At 36.7% G+C, this 19,266-nt stretch overlaps 2 protein-coding genes across 3 annotated transcripts in view; both read right to left on the reverse strand.

Annotated features, from left to right (window-relative positions):
* Window positions 1-2: 2 nt before the first annotated feature.
* Window positions 3-2,860, reverse strand: LOC128890052 (SET and MYND domain-containing protein 4-like). Of its 2 annotated transcripts, none has more exons than XM_054148228.1 (6): window positions 2,751-2,860; window positions 1,361-2,464; window positions 996-1,276; window positions 726-884; window positions 503-646; window positions 3-251 (listed from the first exon to the last, which is right to left on the reverse strand). In XM_054148228.1, exons 1-6 carry the CDS (start codon window positions 2,857-2,859, stop codon window positions 3-5), a joined length of 2,046 nt encoding a protein of 681 aa, XP_054004203.1. In that variant the 5' UTR covers window position 2,860. The 2 variants fall into 2 exon arrangements, with proteins under 2 accessions (XP_054004203.1, XP_054004204.1); XM_054148229.1 differs by having other exon boundaries at window positions 2,574-2,753.
* A 3,953-nt stretch (window positions 2,861-6,813) lies between these two features.
* LOC128890061 (cuticlin-4) overlaps window positions 6,814-19,266 on the reverse strand; it is a 158,162-nt gene continuing 145,709 nt past the window's right edge. Inside the window, exons 6-9 of the mRNA XM_054148248.1 lie at window positions 18,966-19,171; window positions 16,990-17,152; window positions 15,258-15,443; window positions 6,814-11,924 (exon numbers count right to left, since the gene is read on the reverse strand). Of these exons, the coding sequence (XP_054004223.1) occupies window positions 11,721-11,924; window positions 15,258-15,443; window positions 16,990-17,152; window positions 18,966-19,171 (759 nt within the window). The 3' untranslated portion in view covers window positions 6,814-11,720. The remainder of the gene's footprint in view (window positions 11,925-15,257; window positions 15,444-16,989; window positions 17,153-18,965; window positions 19,172-19,266) is intronic.

Here is a 19,266-nt window from a genome sequence, read left to right on the forward strand (position 1 = left end):
ATTCAGAGTTTAGGCATTTCAAATACGTTTCCCCTCAAATCGTAAACGCGTTTTAGAGTTTCCACCACGCTATTCATTTCTAGGCACGGCATTGGCACCAGATAGTATAGAACTTCGATCATTTTTATTAGGTCATCTATTATGTAAGGTTTATCTGAAATATTTCCTTCGGTAGCAATATCGATGTATCTGTTCAACATCCTCAGCGCGTGAGTGATTTTATGTTCGTCTTCCTTTTTTTTAATCAAACTCTGTAAACAGATACGGCAAGAATAAATATTTATATGGTAAAATGTCGTCAAATGTAATTACTTCCAATACTTTTCAACTTCAAATTATTTGATGTCATTGATCTCAAAACCTACATACAAGTTATCTCGCAAATGCAAAATCGTGTTAAAAAAAATATTTTATTTACAAGCAGAAAACTGCTACCTACAATTTTATATTATTGAAGTGTGCTTTTTTTTTAAAAAACACAGTACTGACTGTAATAACTTACAGTAAACGATTTCACATCGTAGTATAGAGGCCAGTCTTCTCGACACGCTATGCAATCACACTTGAAATAATACTGCTTCAGAAGCTTCTTTTGCCTGGTAGCTTTTGGTGTAACTGCATAGTGCTCTGTATAACTATCAAATATCTTGAAGAAAATAGATTTTGTCAATAGTATTATCGCTTAATGTAACACCTGCGAGCGATTTAGCTATCCATCCATTTACCTGTTCATCTTTCTGAATAGGATACATGACAAACATAATCATATGCTTAGACCTCGAGTGTCTCAATATATTTGGATTGCAGCTATGATTAACCAAACTGAAAAATGGCATAGCTGCACTACCACGCTCAACCTGTTCCAATCCATCCTCTTCCGAATACTGTAAATACATGTGTAATTGTCATGTATTCAAAACAATCTTATATCGAAAGAAAAGAAAAGTTCGATTAAGATGAAACAAAACTATTTGAATTTTCATACAATTACATACACTGTGAGCGTTACTAGGAATCATCTGTTGATGCCTTAATATAACAGCACCAACGAATGTAACGTCAGAGTTTTCTACTAATACGGATAGGTCGTTCTTCAATTGACTACCAAACATGTTACTACAGGTTGCCAAGAAGTACAAAATATAACTAGCATCCAGAGATCTTCTGAACAGGTCATTTACAGAACGTTTCTCTGTATTAGTCACAAGACCTAATAAACTTCTATATTTATCGCTTTCAAATATTCCACTCTTAGAGAAACCTTTTGTACGTGGATCTAAAAGAGTTCACAATTAAAATTGCTACGTACTTTCCCATGCATGTGATCATTCATGATAGCCAAGGTCGTTAAATTATTTACCATCGCAACTGTCGACCTCGTTCAATTCTTTTCTTAAGTCCTGCACACTTGAACTTTCTCTTACAGCCTGTATCGCGAGTCGTAAGGTAAATAAATCTAATTTACTGAAATCCATCTTTAACAAAGAAGGAAATACGGAGCACTCGATATCATGATATTTCTCCCAGTCCGAAATCTTACATTCTTCTGAACAATACATAGAGCATGTACAATAATCGCAAGGTATATTAGCCCAAGATACTTCTAAACAGTTCGAGCAATGCGTTTGTACAATGTCAGGCTTTAAAAGTAACGAATAAGGCTTTTCTATGGCGATCACCTCACCAGGGTTTATTTTGCGAGCTGCCACAACGTGTCTACCATATTGTTCATTGTACTTTAGAGTTATCGCATCCGAAGCGCAAGGAATTTCTGCATTGCGAGTTTTCATTTCGGGAAGAGGAGTTTCAGTTTTATGATTTGCATTATATTCTGATTTTGAATTATATGATCTTGGCATCCTTTTTAGAGAATCAAGTTTGTCGTTTAATTTCTTAGAATTAACATCTGTCAATGACGTTTTCTCTAGCCATTGTTCTGCTTCTTTGACAGCATCTTCTGTATTGGGATGCTTTAAAACCATCAAACACTCAATTTTTCTCATATGAAGCTTAGCTTTTAAATGATTCGGATACGCTAATGACAATGCTCTATCTATATCCCGTATACACTCTTCATACTTATGTACCTTTATTAAAACTGCAGATCTATTGGCGTATGCCAAAGCTAACTGCTCAGATGGATATGGCGCGTAAGCTATACTTTTTGTATACAATTTCAATGCTTCTACACAAGAGGTACTTGTCAATGGCGTAGAAACAAATACCTTATTACCTTGATCTCTCAATTTCTCTGATTCCTTTGCATCTTTTGTATCGCCACATATAGTTGGTATTATATCAAATTTTGACATAACATTAAGAGTAAATATTATACGTTTCTCATCGGTGTGTAATGTTTTATATTCGTTAACAAGTTCTTGATGTTTATTTGCAGCACGCAATTTCTTGTTCAACGTATCCACAACTTTCTCCATTTCCTTTTTTTGTTTACTATGATAGGAATCTGTATATAAAAATAGAGATGCATATTAATACAAAATTACTCCTATTTATTAGTTCACATCAACAATATACTAAATATTACGAAATATTGTCAAAAATAATATAATTACATAAAGTTAAACGGTGCACAAATATATCATAATCATTTTTTGCAAGATTCGACAGATTTGTAATATATCACCCTTTTTAATTATAATTACTAGTAATCAGCAGTAATCAGTCTTCGAAATTGTGAAAACAATCGCTCACATCTTCAAACGTTCTATAAATTTAAAAATAGTGTACACCGGTGAGTCCAAGTATAGATGGCATAAATATAATATAGTAATTAAACCACGGACATAAGATTATAGGGACCGGGCATATCAGAACTCGAAGTGAAGGCATGTCCGCCATATTACGTTGTCATTGCGAATTTATAAGACTGCTAGACATCTGTATAGAGTCTATAGTTTAAGGCTAAACGTGCATCCCCGATTTCCAACAAGAACCACATTCATTTATTGTTAGAAGCAAACCAATAAATTATATTTACAATAAATATGTGCGTTTTATATTGCGCTCTGATGCGTGCATTGAATGAAACGGAACGCACCCATAGATACATTGTAATCATTGGTAGATTACAAAAAGTAACAAACTCTAACAAAACATTAGATATTCAGTGTTGACATTATACAAATTTATTTTCAAACATATAACCATAGTTTCAATTAGAGTCATATTTAAACTTCCCGTTGTAAATTGGCAACGTAAGATGGCCGACGGATCACCCCCTTGGCTTCATACCGTACCACGTCTTTTGCCAGTCAATCCCCAGTCCCAACACAGTAAAAACTGTATAAAGTCTAGTAAAGTCTTGAAAGAAAATTGTCTTAGCTTTCCAAAACACTCATAAAAAATTTTCTACGATTATGCGTTCGCAAGTTGTAGGCGGTCAAAGTAAAAAGTTCCTTTTTTGCTTGGTTAGCGAATAACCCGGTCAATAAAAATCATACAACGAGACCAAAAAAACCAAATTAAAGAGGAATGTTTGCTCTATAAGAACCTTTCATTGGATTTATCTGAATAAATTTTGTTTAGCCTGTGCATACAGCCAAAGTAGACAAAAATTTCTGAAACTTCGTTACTTGCGCTTCATCTTGATAAAACAGTATTATAATCAACGACAAAAAGAAATGAGTCCTTGATTAAAAAACTAAAAACTTCAAGCTTCGAAATGCGTTTCTTAAATATTTTTTGCGATCATTGAGATACAGCCATTCGAAAATGACAAAAATTTACATACATGCTTGCAATCGACATATGACATATAGCTATCATTCGTGAAAATTCACCGACTCGCCATCTAGCGGCCAAACATCCGAAGCTCGAGTGCGTGTGTAAGAAAGAGAAAGGAATATGTAAGGCAAGGATAGAGAGTGTGTGTGAAAGAGGGAGAAAGGAACATGAAAGACAAGGATAGAGCGAGGGTGATGGAAACAGAGAGTAAACTACATGAAACACAAGGATAGCGACATTTCACCGAATGTTAATAGACATTATCAATAATTTTCTGACTTTCCAAGGATAATTCATGCACTTTTAGAATTGTGTTGTCAAGTATAGATCACTAGCAACATTCAAGAACCATTAGCGATTCGATTTTCATTGTTATTAAGTAATAAATAATCAATGATTGCTAGGTAAGATGAACTCGACATCGACACGAATCGTTGACACCTCGCATTAATCGATTGTTTGTTAACAATATGTAAACAATTGATGTACTTTGACACGTACTGAATGAAGTCTGAACCTGTAGCAACATTCAAGGACCACTTTCGATACGATTCTGATTATTATTAAGTAATAATAAATGATTCTTACGACTGACTGGTATCCAGTGTGTGAGAGCGAGAGAGAACGAAACATGTACAACAAGAATAGCGACTGTTTGGTGGCGCCATCTACTAACAGAACGTTCAAACTTGTCGTGAAATAGTTTCATAATTTCGCCGCTAGATGGTGCCAGTTGTTTAAACAAACAAAAAAACATTAAAAATCGAAAAATCCTATTACAGGTCAATTTTTAAATGCTTCATGAGCGCTCTCGTTAAAATTCTTTGCTCTATAGAATAAATTAATAAATTAATTTACATGTAAACGTATAGTAAAAAATGGCGCCATCTAACGACGAAATGGTGGAACTATTTCACGATAAGCTTGAACGTCCTGTTAGTAGATGGCGCCAATAAAGACTCGCTATCCTTGTCGCACATGTTTCGTTCTTTCTCGCACGCACACAAAGGATACCTGTCAATGCCTATAAACAATTTTGCATTAGTTATCTTATAGAAGAATCATTGATTATTAATTAATAACAATCAGAATCGTATCGCTAATGGCCGTTCAATGTTGCTACTGGTCCGGACTTTATTCAACATGCGTCAAAGTACATAAATTATCTGCTAATAATTAATAATGTGAATGATTTCAAGTACCGGTGTAAGATTAACCTTGACGAATAATGATTAATTGTTACTTAATAACAATGAGAATAATGAAAATCGTATGGAAAATGGTCCCTGAATGTTGCTAGTGGTTTATACTTGACAACACAATTGCAAAAGTGCATGGATTATTCTTAGAAAATCAAAAAATTATTGATAATGTCTATTAAGGGTGCGCAGGACCCAGAGCCAAACTCGGAGTTGACTTCAGCGACAGTCGCGGAAAAAGTAGGAAACTCTGGGATGAGGACAGAGAGGGCGATACAAAAATTGCAGGAGAGACGAGAACAGGACGATTAGGCTAGCATGATTCTTGTCAAGGATATTGAACCAAGGACGCAACATTTTCTCACGATTCTTTTTCGAAAATATTCTTTACATCACTCCGCATGCCACTCTATCGCCCGATTTTGCAATTTCGGTCTCGAAACTTTATAAATAATAAAAGTATGGTTTTTCTTTTCTTATAGAATAAATATGTTTACAAACACTTTTTCCAAAATCGGGCCTTACAGTGGCATGCGCCAAGGTATAAGGAATATTTTGAAACTAGAATTACTAGAAAATATTGCTTCTTTGCTTCAATATCCTTGACAAGAATCATGCTAGCCTAATCGTCCTGTCCTCGTCTCTCCTGCAATTGTTGTATCGCCCTCTCTGTCCTTGTCCCGAAGTTTCCTACTTTTTCCGCGATTGTCGCTGAAGTCAACTCGGAGTTTCGCTCTGGGTCTTGCGCACCTTTAACATTCGGTGGAGTGTCGCTACCTTTGTCTTTCATGTACCTTTATCTCTGTTTCCATTACCCTTGCTCTATCCTTGTCTTTCATGTTCCTTTCTTCCTCTTTCGCACCCTGTCGCTATCCTTGTCTTTCATGGACCTTTCTCCCTCTTTCACACACACTCTCTATCCTTGTCTTACATATTCCTTTCTCTTTCTTCCACACGCACTCGAGCTTCGGATGTTTGGCCGCTAGATGGCGAGTCGGTGAATTTTCACGAATGATAGCTATATGTCATATGTCGATTGCAAGCATGTATGTAAATTTTTGTCATTTTCGAATGGCTGTATCTCAATGATCGCAAAAAATATTTAAGAAACGCATTTCGAAGCTTGAAGTTTTTAGTTTTTTAATCAAGGACTCATTTCTTTTCGTCGTTGATTATAATACTGTTTTATCAAGATGAAGCGCAAGTAACGAAGTTTCAGAAATTTTTGTCTACTTTGGCTGTATGCACAGGCTAAACAAAATTTATTCAGATAAATCCAATGAAAAGTTCTTATAGAGCAAACATTCCTCTTTAATTTGGTTTTTTGGTTTTGTTGTATGATTTTTATTGACCGGGTTATTCGCTATCCAAGCAAAAAAGGAACTTTTTACTTTGTCCGCCCACAACTTGCGAACGCATGATCGTAGAACATTTTTCATGAGTGTTTTGGAAAGCTAAGACAATTTTCTTTCAGGACCTTTAGTTGCCAATTCAATGAGATTTTTTTTAAACTGTATTAAGTTCATTTAAAAAGGATCCCAAGAATTGCATATTTACCCCGAAATAAAAAGTGCATTACGATCTGCAGTCTACTACTTACCTCGTGCCTTTTGTGTTAGTAATTTTGAAATTCTATTCTGAATTTTCCCTAAAAAATACAAGTAGTATTATATTATAGAAACACATCTATTGTAATGTCAGTGTATGATCTGTGTAATCCTAACAATTAAAATGTCAGTTTCTATACCGTTTGTATCAAATACAAGTGACTACGAAATTGATAAAATTTCGTAAAATAGATTTCTCATTCGGATGATAAGAATGTATAATTGCATAAGTATAATTTTTAACGGGACATTGATAAGGCGTATTCTTTTATGGTTACAAGATTTATTGATTTTTCGTTATTTACACAAGTTTGTTGTAAGGTTTTTGACAAGGGTCCAGAGAAACGTTGCGGGACCTAAAAAGAATCACGTATCCTTAAAAAAAGTCTCTATACAGGCATTTTCGTCCCCAATGTCGCTATGAACCAATGCCACGAGCACGAGCAAACGATAACACGCACGTTTGTTATACGTTCGCCGGCCATTTCCAATCCGCGACAGAATCTCTGTGGCTAGTCGATCGCGCGAAGTTATTGCACTTGCTGAGAGATTCAAAGAACATCGTACCGCAGAATACGTAATCGCTGATAAATTTACGTAGGGTAATTCGATAGGATAAATTTTATGTTTCGCGTCCGTGGCCTCGACAGATCAAAAATCTAAAAAGCAACAACACAGTCAATATGTTCCGGTAGATAAACACTGAAATTGAAGTTGCTCCTGTACACTTTGACGAAGTTCTCCTAATTTCATCTAATCGTTACGACTATGCCCAATGAAAATAAAAATTGCTGCGATACGATGTTCGATAATGGAGAGATATACGTAGTGTTCGGCGATGACCAGTCCACAGAGAATGATCGTCGTCAGCGTATATCACTTCTGTAAACCGAATGGACATTTATGCATTTTTTTTTCACTTTTCAATTTTTCGTATAATAGTGTTTTCCATGGGTTACGAGTTACGTTTGCGTGTCCGTTGTTCCTTCTTTTTCTCTCATTAAAATGTAAATTTTACAATCTGTACCCACCACCGCGTTGGACCCAGTTACGCGACTGCATCGGCAGTTTCTCTTCTTTCCGATGATTATAAAACTAAAAACGCTCCACGTGTCGGCGCAACATCGGTGCTTTGCACTTCCTCCGATTCTTTCTCGCAAGTGTAGTTTACTAAATGTCTAGATTTGTCGTTTATACAGAGCGAGACTCTTAGGCAAATCCATTCGAATAACTTACCTGTTCCTGATGATAGACAAAAGCTATTCAAATAACCAAAACTAATGGTATCGAGCAATATTTTTCTCGATATCAAGTCAGATTAGTTTGAACTGTTTTTATCTATCATCAAAAGTAAACAAATTATTTGCACGATCTGTATTAAGTGCCGCACTCTATATTATCCATGTTTTGTTACGAAAGAATCGAAGAAACGGAAGAAAGTATGCGGAACTTTTGGTTTTCGACGATTCAACTTTTAACGTATCGATACACGAAACAATAAAAATGTTTTTGTGAACATAGGCGTGCGATTGAATTTCACTCGTTTTCTTAGAAAAATTGTAAATAAAACGCACAAATGAAACTGAAATCTGAGTAGACTGAATACGAAACAAAAATAAGGATGATCTTAAAATGTTCTTGAATGCTTCTCTCATAAATTTTTGTTCTTTACAATTTCTTAATTTTCATATTTAATATATATGTAGTAATTTTGTATCAGTTTGCTCAAATCCGACGTAACTTTCATTCACGCTTTCGGTTGTCCCTAAACGTTGGACCGAGTTCGTCCGTTGAAAATCAAAAGTACCCGATGCAAACGATACCGACATCGGAACAGCACCGCGATTCAATTAAACTAGTTTTACGTTTAAGCGTTATAAATGGATTACAATCGGATTATACACTCGCTTATCGCCACACACATGCAAAGGGCCACGTTGTCGCAAACACGAACAAACTGGCCTGATTACAGGATAAAAGAAAAACTTTAGGGCGATTTATTCGTTCGAACAAACATTTAAATAAATTTTGGCTCGATCATCGTGATGTACAATTTCATTTTATAATTCAAATAGTAGTTATTATTAATATTAAATAAAATCGAAAATTCATCTACTAGACATCTGTATTTTGCATATCTCCTATTTCCGATTGCTGTTTGTTTTTTTCGCGTGGTTGGAACGGTATAACTGGACTCGTTGAAGCCTTTTTCTTCGTTTTTGCAACAACGGGATCTAATCTCACATAACACGACGCACGCAGCTTCATCGGAAGCGCGTAATAACCGATACATCCCATGCAACTCTCGGGTTGCCCGATAAGAGAACTATAATTCGTTTAAACTCGTGAAAACTCGTCTCTGATCGATTCGAAGGAGCTGATCCGTGTATTCTTGATCGGTTCATTGGCTAGTTGGACGGAAATTACAAACGCGTAGCCGACGTTTAATCGAAGGAGATGCTTTTCAACCGATAAGGACAAAATGTTATATTTGGCCCCTACAACCAAATAACTGTCGTAAATAATGAAATTAAATTATACATGTATATTTAGATTATCCAACGTCAACGGAAGTTGACAAGTTTGACCTTTATTTTACCCTCGATTGATGGGAATTACATCATATACATGCCTGGTTCCAAGTATCTTGCATATTAAAATTTTTCCCCTAAAATTTCGACGAAGACTTTCTATTAATTGTGTAAGAAATATTTCACTCTATCAATCGAGGGTTGAAATTTATTCAGCTCCCATCAGAATATATTTTTCGAGTATAAACAGCGAATCAGAGAAATAGAAAGTGAGTGAGGTTGGCTATAAATATGGGAAAAGATTGCTTGCTAGTAACGTAGGAAGGAAACGTGCCAACGCCAACGTTTGTAGCGTGGAAGTGGAAGAAAAAAGGACGGTCGGTACCTAAGTAGATACTGTCGCTGGAAAGGATCTTGTGAGGTCGTAAAGTCGGTCGGACATCGATCTTTACAACTTAAGTCGACCGCAATTAGTAATCTGACACCTTTTTAGATAAAAACAGAGCTAGACTTTTCGTTCAGAGCCGTATGGTATTAGAATTAGGATGTTCATATTTCAATAACTTTTTTCTTATTATGTATGTTCACACATAATTCTGTTGGCCAACTTATTGAAAATATTGTGGTAGGTAGGAACTTAGTTAACCAATCGTCGTCAAGAGTTTTCGGTTTTTTTAATTTGGAAAAACCCGCGTAGCAAACATCAAGTCTTGAGGGCCCCGGGATGTAACGTGGGCATGTATACTTTAGAGCCAGGACACGTAGGACACCCCTGTCGTCCTACGGATCAGTTACCTGGGCCAATAAAGCAATAACTACTGTTTCGGTTTAAGACCTCACAAGATCCCTTTCAGCGACAGTAAGTACAGGGTGATCCGCTCGCTAGTAGACACAATGGACAACCACAACAATAGTCGACCGTCATTGTAGACTTTATGACGGTGACTCCCGCAACGAAAGCGGCTCTATGGTTGAAAATATGCTTGCCAAGAAGAAACGTTTTTGTAAACATAGGCGTGGAATTGAATTTCAGTCGTTTACTTAGAAAAATTGTAAATAAAACGCACAAATGAGATTAAATCTGAGTAGACTGAATACGAAATAAAAATAAGGACGATCTTAACACTGTATTTACCGGGCTATTTAGAAACAATCTTTAATTCACAAAAGAATTTTCTGCATCAGCATATGCCAATCTAGGCTGGCAATAATTCCTTCGTACTATTACTAGATACATTGAAAGCCAAGTCTGTTTCCAAAAACTGAAAATTGTAAGTAGACAACCATCAACACAGTAAATAAATTCGAAAACCTAAATACTGGAATTAAAAAGCCTATAAATAGGCTCCCGGTAAATAAAGTGTTAAAATGTTCTTGAATTCTTCTCTCATAATGTTTGTCTTCTTTACATTTTCTTAATTTTCAGTATTTAATATATATGTAGTAATTTTTCCCAAGGGATGTTTCTTCTCGACACACATATTTTCACCCATACAGCCGCTTTCGTTGCGTGGGTCACCATCATAAAGTCTCCAATGACGGTAGGCTATTGTGGTTGTCCATTGTGTCTACTAGCGAGCGGATCACCCTGTACTAGAGCCACCGGGGCGTTTGATTCGTTTAAAGAGTCTCTGGGTACTAGTTGACTTCACCTTAAACGCTAGAGTGAGTCGTTCTGCACGGGTGATTAAGTTAAATTACCGGGATGATCGTGATGGATAGAAAATATTCGTGCATTGCGCCATTTAGTGCGGCTGCTAGGTTAGCTAGGACAGCGTATACCGGACTAGTATACAGTATGTATATGATAATAATAATAATATTAATAATAATAATAATAATAATAATAATAATAATAATAATAGTATATATAGCTTATATGTTATGGTTAATCCTAGAGATTCGCGTCGATTCGTTTCAAGTAAAAACGAGCTAGGCTACGATTTCTCTAAGCGAAGACCGCGACACGTGCTTAAGTACGAAATTTCCAAGCGGAGGAAGTATCGAACAGACAGTGGTAGAAAACGGTGTAACAAATTACCAAAAAGATGGCAAGATTTAAAAAAAAAGACACGCATACACTGTCGGATTCTGTATACTGTAGACTCATCCGATACGTTCCAACACGTGTCTAGATCCATCGATTCTGGGCTACTTCCTCGACCAAATATTGGGCTGTCTGAAAAGTCCATGCCGATTTTTATTAGACGGTACAGGTCTTAACATCTCGGAATGGATGAAAACGAATAACATGTGTACATTCCTTAAATGTGGAAAAGTTGTGGAACAAAATGGTACATATATAGTTCAATAAATATACATCAAAATTCAAATATGCCTTTGAATTTTTCTTAAAAATAGGCATGCACTTTCCAGACAACCCAATAAAAAGTAACGATAAGTAGCATCGGCAGTTGAGCAAAAGGTATCTCGTTTAATCCAGCTAAATTCTCTGCGCCTCGGTTCAACCGGGCCGACGTAGAACCGATGCGATCGTTCGGAAGCGTTCGGCTTTCCGTCGTAGTCGTGGTCGATCGTCTTCGATCTATTTCCCGATCGCTTTTACGCTACCATGTACAGTAGTTTTAGAGTTTCTCGTTCGAATATCCCGTCTGAGGGATTTCGAGACTCGGGCGAACTTAGCTGCTGTGACTGTACGCGGTGTTCGTGTAGGGCCCACTGTAGATAGACGAGCCCGTCGTCGAGACGCTCTTGTGCCGTTTTTTGGCGAGCAGGACGAGGATCGCGGCGACCACCGCCAGCATCAGGATCAGACCCGCGATCGCGATACCAATGGCGAAGCTTCTTTGCGAAACGCAGATGCTGTTGGGATCGTCGATTGTCTGAAAATGAAAAAATAGACGACGTTATTGTAGGATTTTATTTGATAATAGCAACGGATGTTACAGTTATTACAATGGTGGTGCAGGATTACAGTTAAACTATTATCGGTATGGATATGAATTGAAATAACGCATTCGCTGTTAGTCGCACATGCAGTTTGACTCTCTGACTTCCACTGATCTTTACGCTTCGTTGTCTTATTTGAAACTAAAACTCTTGGATTTTTCCAGGCACGTCTTGCTTTTACCCTTACACACACACACACAGAACGTGTACTCTTATCATTCATTCCCAATCTGGCGCCTAGCAATCGCTCCCTTAGTCTAAATATTCGCTTGGTCCATGCGTTTTCTTCCATGCGCATTTCAAACCGTCGCGCGGTCTAAACACTCTTATTTCACACCTCATACCCCCTACCATAAAACTTTAGGGTAGTTTTGAACATATTCAAATTAGTACATATCGGAAACTTTAAGTTATGGAGTGATCTGAAATTATCTGTATTATAGGGTAGCCCTCCTCCCTCCAATATGATAGGGGACTCAAATTCATTGAAATGCATTCCTCGCTACGCCTCTGGATACAATGACATATTAACCGAAACAATAAAAACTTTACGCTCAAGCTATATCGGATTGTCGAAAAAGTTATTTATTTATATAAAGGACAAAGATCAATCAATGATATACAGTGGCGAGCATATAAATAGGGAAAATGTTTCGTTAACATATAAGACGTTCTTCTGCAGTCCCGGTTGGTATTTCTCCTTTAGTCTTTCCATATTTCAGAAGTACATTTCCTAAGCTTTACAATGCTGTATAGTTTTAATTACTAACGTCGTTTAATTAATAAAAAAAACATAGTAGATTTGAAATAAAGACATTTTTGGAGAGCATCTAAATAGCAAAAACTGAGTTTCTTATTTTCAACGTATATTTTGATAAGTTCATGTGATTATAAAGTACAAGTAGTAATACCATATGTAAAGTGCAGTTAGGTATATCAGTTTTTGCACATAAAAATGGGTCGTGGCAAACATATTACAACTGTGCAACGTCTAGAAATTCTCCGACTTCGGAATGAAAAATTAACGCTTCGTAAAATTTCTGAGCGTCTCAAAATCTCAATTAACGCTGTCCATCAAGCACTTAAACATATTAAAATAAATGGAACTGTTGATAATAAAATACGCAATGAAAGACCACGAAAAACAACACTACGATTGGATCAAACGATACACCGTCTTTCAGAAGCGGACCGATTTAAGACTGCGGTTGATATTCATCGTGAAATTTCTACACAAATGGACACAAAAATTAGTGTTCACACTGTTCGGCGCCGTTTGAACGAATTTAGACTAAGAGGACGTATCGCCCGTACAATACCATTTATTAGTCAAAAAAATCGTAAGGCAAGACTAGCCTTTGCTAAAGAGCATCTTTTCTGGACAAGAGAGAAATGAACGAAAGTAATTTTTACTGACGAGTCTAAGTTTAATCGCTTCGGATCAGATGGAAGAACTTATGTACGACGTCGAATAGGTGAAGAATTTAGTCCGAAGTGTTTAAAATCAACCGTTAAAGGAAGATGTGGCTCTGTGATGGTCTGGGGTGGCATGACTAGAAACGATCCTGATCCAATTTGCTGTATTAATGGCATCATGGACCAGCATCTTTATGTATAGTGCACCTTATGTATCTATATATTTTAAACGAACATTTAATGACATTTAGTCGAGAAAATTTGCCAGACGACTGGATATTTCAGGCTGATAACGATTCAAAACACACGTCACGAAAGGCAAAACGGTTCTTGGAGGAACATAAAGTTAGAGTCATGGGTTAGCCTGTTCAGTCGCCGGATTTAAATCCGATAGAGCACCTTTGGAACGACGTGGATAAAGAAATTAAAACCAAAAAGCTTTCGCATTTAAATGATTTATGCGATCTGATAGAAGAAACTTGGAAAAGTATTTCAATCGATCGCTGTATTCGTCTTATTGACTCTATGCCACGTCGCTGTGCTGAGGTAATAAGAAAAAAGGGAGGCCCAACGAAATATTAATATGTTATTGTGAATATGTTGTTTATATTACAAAATAAAATACTTTTGATAAATAATTCTCTAGTTCCCTATTTAGATGCTCTTCAAAAATGTCCTTATTTCAAGTCTATTTTTTCTTATTAATTAAACGGCGTTAGCAATTAAAACTATACAGCATTGTAAAGCTTAAGAAATGTACTTCTGAAGTATGGAGAGATTAAAGGAGAAATACCAATCGGGACTGCAGAACAACGTCTTATATGTTAACAAAATATTTTCTCTATTTATATGCTCGCCACTGTATAGCCCGTTTTGTTCGATAACCTTTCGCCACCGTTCAGTGAGTTTCATAATTTCTCGTTTATAGAAGGACCTGCCTTTATCGGGGAAAAACTGACTAAGGTGCTGATTAACAGCCTCATCGGAATCGAACGTTATATCACCCAAAGAAGCTTGAAAAGCGCGAATCAAATGGAAGTCCGATAGCACAAGATCTGGCGAGTATGGTGGGTGTGGTAACACATCCCATCCAAACTCCAGTAATTTTGTAATTATTGCTTTGATTTTGTCATCATCATCCGCGATGGGTCTCCCTGACCGAGGAGCATCGCTGAGATTGAAATCACCAGCACAGAATTTCGTGAACCATCGTTGGCACTGACGTTCTTATAAAGCATTGTCACCGTAAACTTTACGCAACTTTTCGCAAGCTTGACTTGCGTTCTTCCCTTTATGGAAGTAAAACAATAGAATATGGCGAAAATGTACAGTTTGATCTTCCATTTTCAATTTATCGTAAAATTTTTTCAAACTCAACCAAATCGATCAGTCTTTTGTTTACTACGAAGCTAGAGTCCTTAGTTGTCAAATGACAGCAATCACGTGGTTGCAACTGACTCTAGTACTGCCAAAAGTAAACTACTGCCACGTGTTGCAGAAATGCATCACGACTTTTCCGACAACCCAATAAATGGTCAGAGTCAATTTCTATGGTTCAGAACCCAAATCGCAAAATCGAAAGTTGGAGTCTCTTCGAATATAGTTATCAAGATTTCGAAGGTTGCTCCACCAATGGTTCCTACCCAATGTTTACAAAACCAAGCGTAATCCCACATGACTAATGTTCTCTGGTAATCCATGATTTCGACACCCGACTTCTCAATTTCTCTCTTTCGTCATATGCCATTGAGGCTAGCTACTACATAGAACACCAGGAACGATAACTCGAAAATCGCGACGCTGTGCTACCGCGAAATACACCTAACGTTTGGAATACAAATGGGGCTCACCCTTTCTCTGAAGACATCATCGTTGAAGTCTGTTTTGGAGCCAATGTCCGAGGCTTCGTTCACGTAGAGCCCGCTGTACACCTCGATAGTGGCCGGTGTTCCTCCGTCCAGGCCTATCACACCCTTCGCCGAGTTGTCGTTCGTAGTATCCCTGCGTCGTCTCGTTATCGAATTACATGCCGGCGGCTGCAACAACGGAATATTGATCACTTTTGGAGACTTTCCAAACGACATTTCGCGACATACATCCTCGTTTACGTCCAACGGTTATATAACACTCGCTCCATCTTTCCTGCGGTGGAATCTCGATTATCGCATGAAAACAACGTTAACCCTTTACGCTCAACAACATTTTCATTTCAGAGAATTCTAAACGATTTTTGGAATATTTGACATATTTCTTGCTACTAACATACAATATTTTGATGTACAAATCTTCGTTAACCCTTTGCACTCGAGGCCTTTTTTTCTGGTATCTATTAGCAACTCAAGATGCTTTCTTAGTATTCTATTGCCATGGATGCTATGCCGTGTGAACATGACCATTCAAAAACAACAAAAGAATATTTTAAATCACTGACACTGATGGAACATTACGGAACTGAACGGATACGGAACTGACACGTTACGGATATGTGTAAATAGACCTTCAAACTACGAGTCTGGCAGTAGTATGCCACGTAGAACATCCGCAAAAATCGTCTCGCGGGTCAAAGGGTTAAAAAGTAAAAATTCTTTAATATCAACACATTGGCTTAGGATGACGCACGTATGCGTTGAAATTTTCGTGTATCTGTCTTAGAATGAACATATGTATAAAATACTATAAACGAAACACATTTTTATATGCGTGTATTCGAAACAATACAAACTTTAGAAACAATTTTTTGCTACAATTGTCGAATGTGATCTAACGTTGGAGACATCGTCGAGAGGATAAAAGCATGTTGTTATTTCAAGGTGTACACTCCCTAACGCCTATAAAGCTTTTCAAGCTTGATACTCGGCTGTTTTAAGGATGACTGCTGCGGCACGAGCCCGGATGGGGCACGTATTCATTCTCCTGGGGCGGATGTGGTATACGTTTTGTGAATTTAACGGAAAAAATAATTAACAGATTTCACGGTCATCGTAAGAATCAAGAGATAGAAAATCAAACTCAGTAAAAAGCTTTTCTTCGTTAGCACCTCTCGTATTCCAGTATCTCATATCTATTCATTTGTCTCTATCCATGCTTCATTGTATGTTATAAACGTTACATTTCCATGTTAGCACCCCCCTTATTTGAAAAATAAAATGATTTTCAATCATAAAAAGGCCTCGAGTGCAAAGGGTTAATAAACAAAAAATTCTTTTTTGATAAATTGCGATTTCGTTCGTTCAACAGAAGAAAACCAAGTGATGTATGTGAAAAACGATGTAATAAGACACCAAATATAACAATGTATTGCAATGTGGTCGCTAATGACTAAAAATCTGATGCGACATTGAATAAATAAATTAAAAAAAAAAGAAGAGATAGAAAATCAAACTCAGTAAAAAGCTTTTCTTCGTTAGCACCCCTCGTATTCTACTATCTCATATCCATTCATTTGTCCCTGTCTCTATTCATGCTTCATTGTATGTCACAAACGTTACATTTCCCTGTTAGCACCCCCCTTAATAAAATGATTTTAAAATCATGATGATTTGAAAATAAAATAATTTTCAATCATAAAAGAATTTTTCTTACCGTGTTGCTGCATCCTCCGTCGTGTTTCACGCACAATCTGACGTTACATTGATAGTAGACGCTCGCCGTGTAAGGGAATTTGTGCGCTTGGAAGTTCACCTTCGCCTCCGTTTTGTCTTCGGTATAGGTGAACTGTCCCATAATTTCACCGTCGATCGGGCACCTACGATTACAATAAAATTGCTATAGCCATTTAACCTCAGACAATGGTTCTTCGTTCGTTTAAAAAACCGTAATTCAAGGAGAACAGGAAAATCGTTAAAGACTTGGTACATCAAATATTAAAAATCGAAATATATTTCTACCGCTAAAATAACTTTTCGAATGAACAAAATATTAGTCGTAAAAAATAGTCTTTTATAGCTGAAATACAAAAGCCATTAAAGTTTTCGTCTTATTTTCTTTATCGTCCCGAGTAACTTATTATTTCTTCACATCTAAAATTCATACCGGACGAGTCGAGAGGGAAAGTGTTCGCGCGACCTGTTGACGTTGGATCAGCTGATTTGCTTATGAAAAGAAGTCAGTGAACCGGCCCGCTTTTGCATCCTGAATTCTGGCCCTTGAATAATTCATCGGACGCTCTGACGCGGCCAATTTATTCATACGAGTCAGAGAATTGTTCTTTCGAACATTTCTCTACCTATTATTAGACGCCTTTGCGATCAGAATGGAATATGACCGCGACAAATTCAAGTTAACCGTTGATATTCGTATCTATAGCGCGCTCAAAGAGTCGATTTACTGGGCCTTCGAGCAATTGAGCACGATAAACTGGTTAACACGTTCATTGCCAGACTAAAACTCTTGAAAATTTCTACCGTGTTTAAATTTTCTTTACAGACTATTGGAAGCTGCGTAATGAAACATTTATTTTGGTATTTAGTTCTGTAACTTTATCAAAATTCAGGTATTTCGTGTGAATTCATTTTCTATGACACTTAACTTTCAGAATGAATACTTTTCGTTTTTCAATGAAAAGCACTGTCATCCATATATGGGTGACGTGGCGATCAACGTTTTAAGGAAAAAGTTGTTTCAAATAACCTAATAATAAGTTGTTTCAATCGAACTACCCCTTTCAAGGACCACCAACATTTTTGGGACACACTGTATACCCTCACTCCATGAAAATACTGTTTGAGTAGGTTTGGGATAGTATTTGGTGGTGATGGCAATATTGAATAGTGTTAATGTATATTATGTCTAAAGCGAATATGTCTAACAAACAAAATATATTAGGTTTCGAGCACAAGAAAAACATAATCTAAACATCGACAAAACTTTATTCTAACATCGTTGTAACATAAAATGCGTAAAACAAATAAAAACAATCATAGACAAAATGAAATGGAACTTCAGTGGAGGATACGTGAAAGGATTTCATATTTCATTCGATTTCTGAGTGCAGATTGAAATGGACGCAAAATTATTTCAACGCATTCTGGGATACATTCTTTGTTGAAATATTTATTATAATTTAACCTTTCATTTTACTACAAAAATAGATGTAATGAGAATATATGTACAATGTATACTGCAAATCATTCACTGTAGAATAAGAAAAGAGGAAGCTTAGGATATGGGGTTTGCCTTCTGTAAAAATTACAGCTTATTCGTGACAATTTAGAAATAAAATCAAAACTCTTAATTAACAAAATTATATATTATTCTTTCATTATACCCATTTCCAATATTTTCTCTTCGAAGAGGCACTCGTAAAAAAGCACTACATAATTTATATGATTGTTGTAAGTTCTATCTTTTACGTTTCTACACCATTGGAATAAGGTTCTATTGATCTTTAGATTACGTTTTGTTAATCATCCGAAGAAGGATGGATACCTTGTGTTCGAAGCATTGTGTATTCTTTTAATAGTATCTACATATTTGAACATCTATTCATTTTAATTACTAATCGGTAAAAAAGAAGAAAATATTTCTAGTTATCCGTAAAATGTGCAATATGAAATTACCCTTCGTCGTTTATGAGTCTTTGCTCTCCCCATCCCAGGCCATCGCGTACCAGGCAATCAGAGATCTTCAAACCGAACATTTCCTGTTTGTCGATGCTAATGACCAAGGTCAGAGGGTCCCCGATCTTCACGTTCTCAGCCACTTGATGCCTCGTTGGATCTCCGCTGAAGATTTTCATCGTGCATCCTGGCATGGGAGCTGTCGCCTGTCAAGAACACGTATTACTTATTCTTTTGAGTCCCTTTATATCGTTCAATCGTTCGTTACGTGGCTATTTTTGGTTAATCCTCTATAATTCAA

This window comes from Hylaeus anthracinus, unplaced genomic scaffold (genome assembly GCF_026225885.1).
Source record: "Hylaeus anthracinus isolate JK02 unplaced genomic scaffold, UHH_iyHylAnth1.0_haploid 12000, whole genome shotgun sequence".
NCBI classification, from domain to species: domain Eukaryota; kingdom Metazoa; phylum Arthropoda; class Insecta; order Hymenoptera; family Colletidae; genus Hylaeus; species Hylaeus anthracinus.

Excerpts from the sequence above, each read along its gene's own strand:
- LOC128890052 (XM_054148228.1), bottom strand. The coding sequence starts at position 2,859 with ATGGCGGACATGCCTTCACTTCGAGTTCTGATATGCCCGGTCCCTATA. Across the intron at positions 1,277-1,360 it reads CGAGGTCGACAGTTGCGATG|ATCCACGTACAAAAGGTTTC; the intron begins GTAAATAATTTA and ends GAACTCTTTTAG. Across the intron at positions 647-725 it reads CTATTCAGAAAGATGAACAG|ATATTTGATAGTTATACAGA; the intron begins GTAAATGGATGG and ends ATTTTCTTCAAG.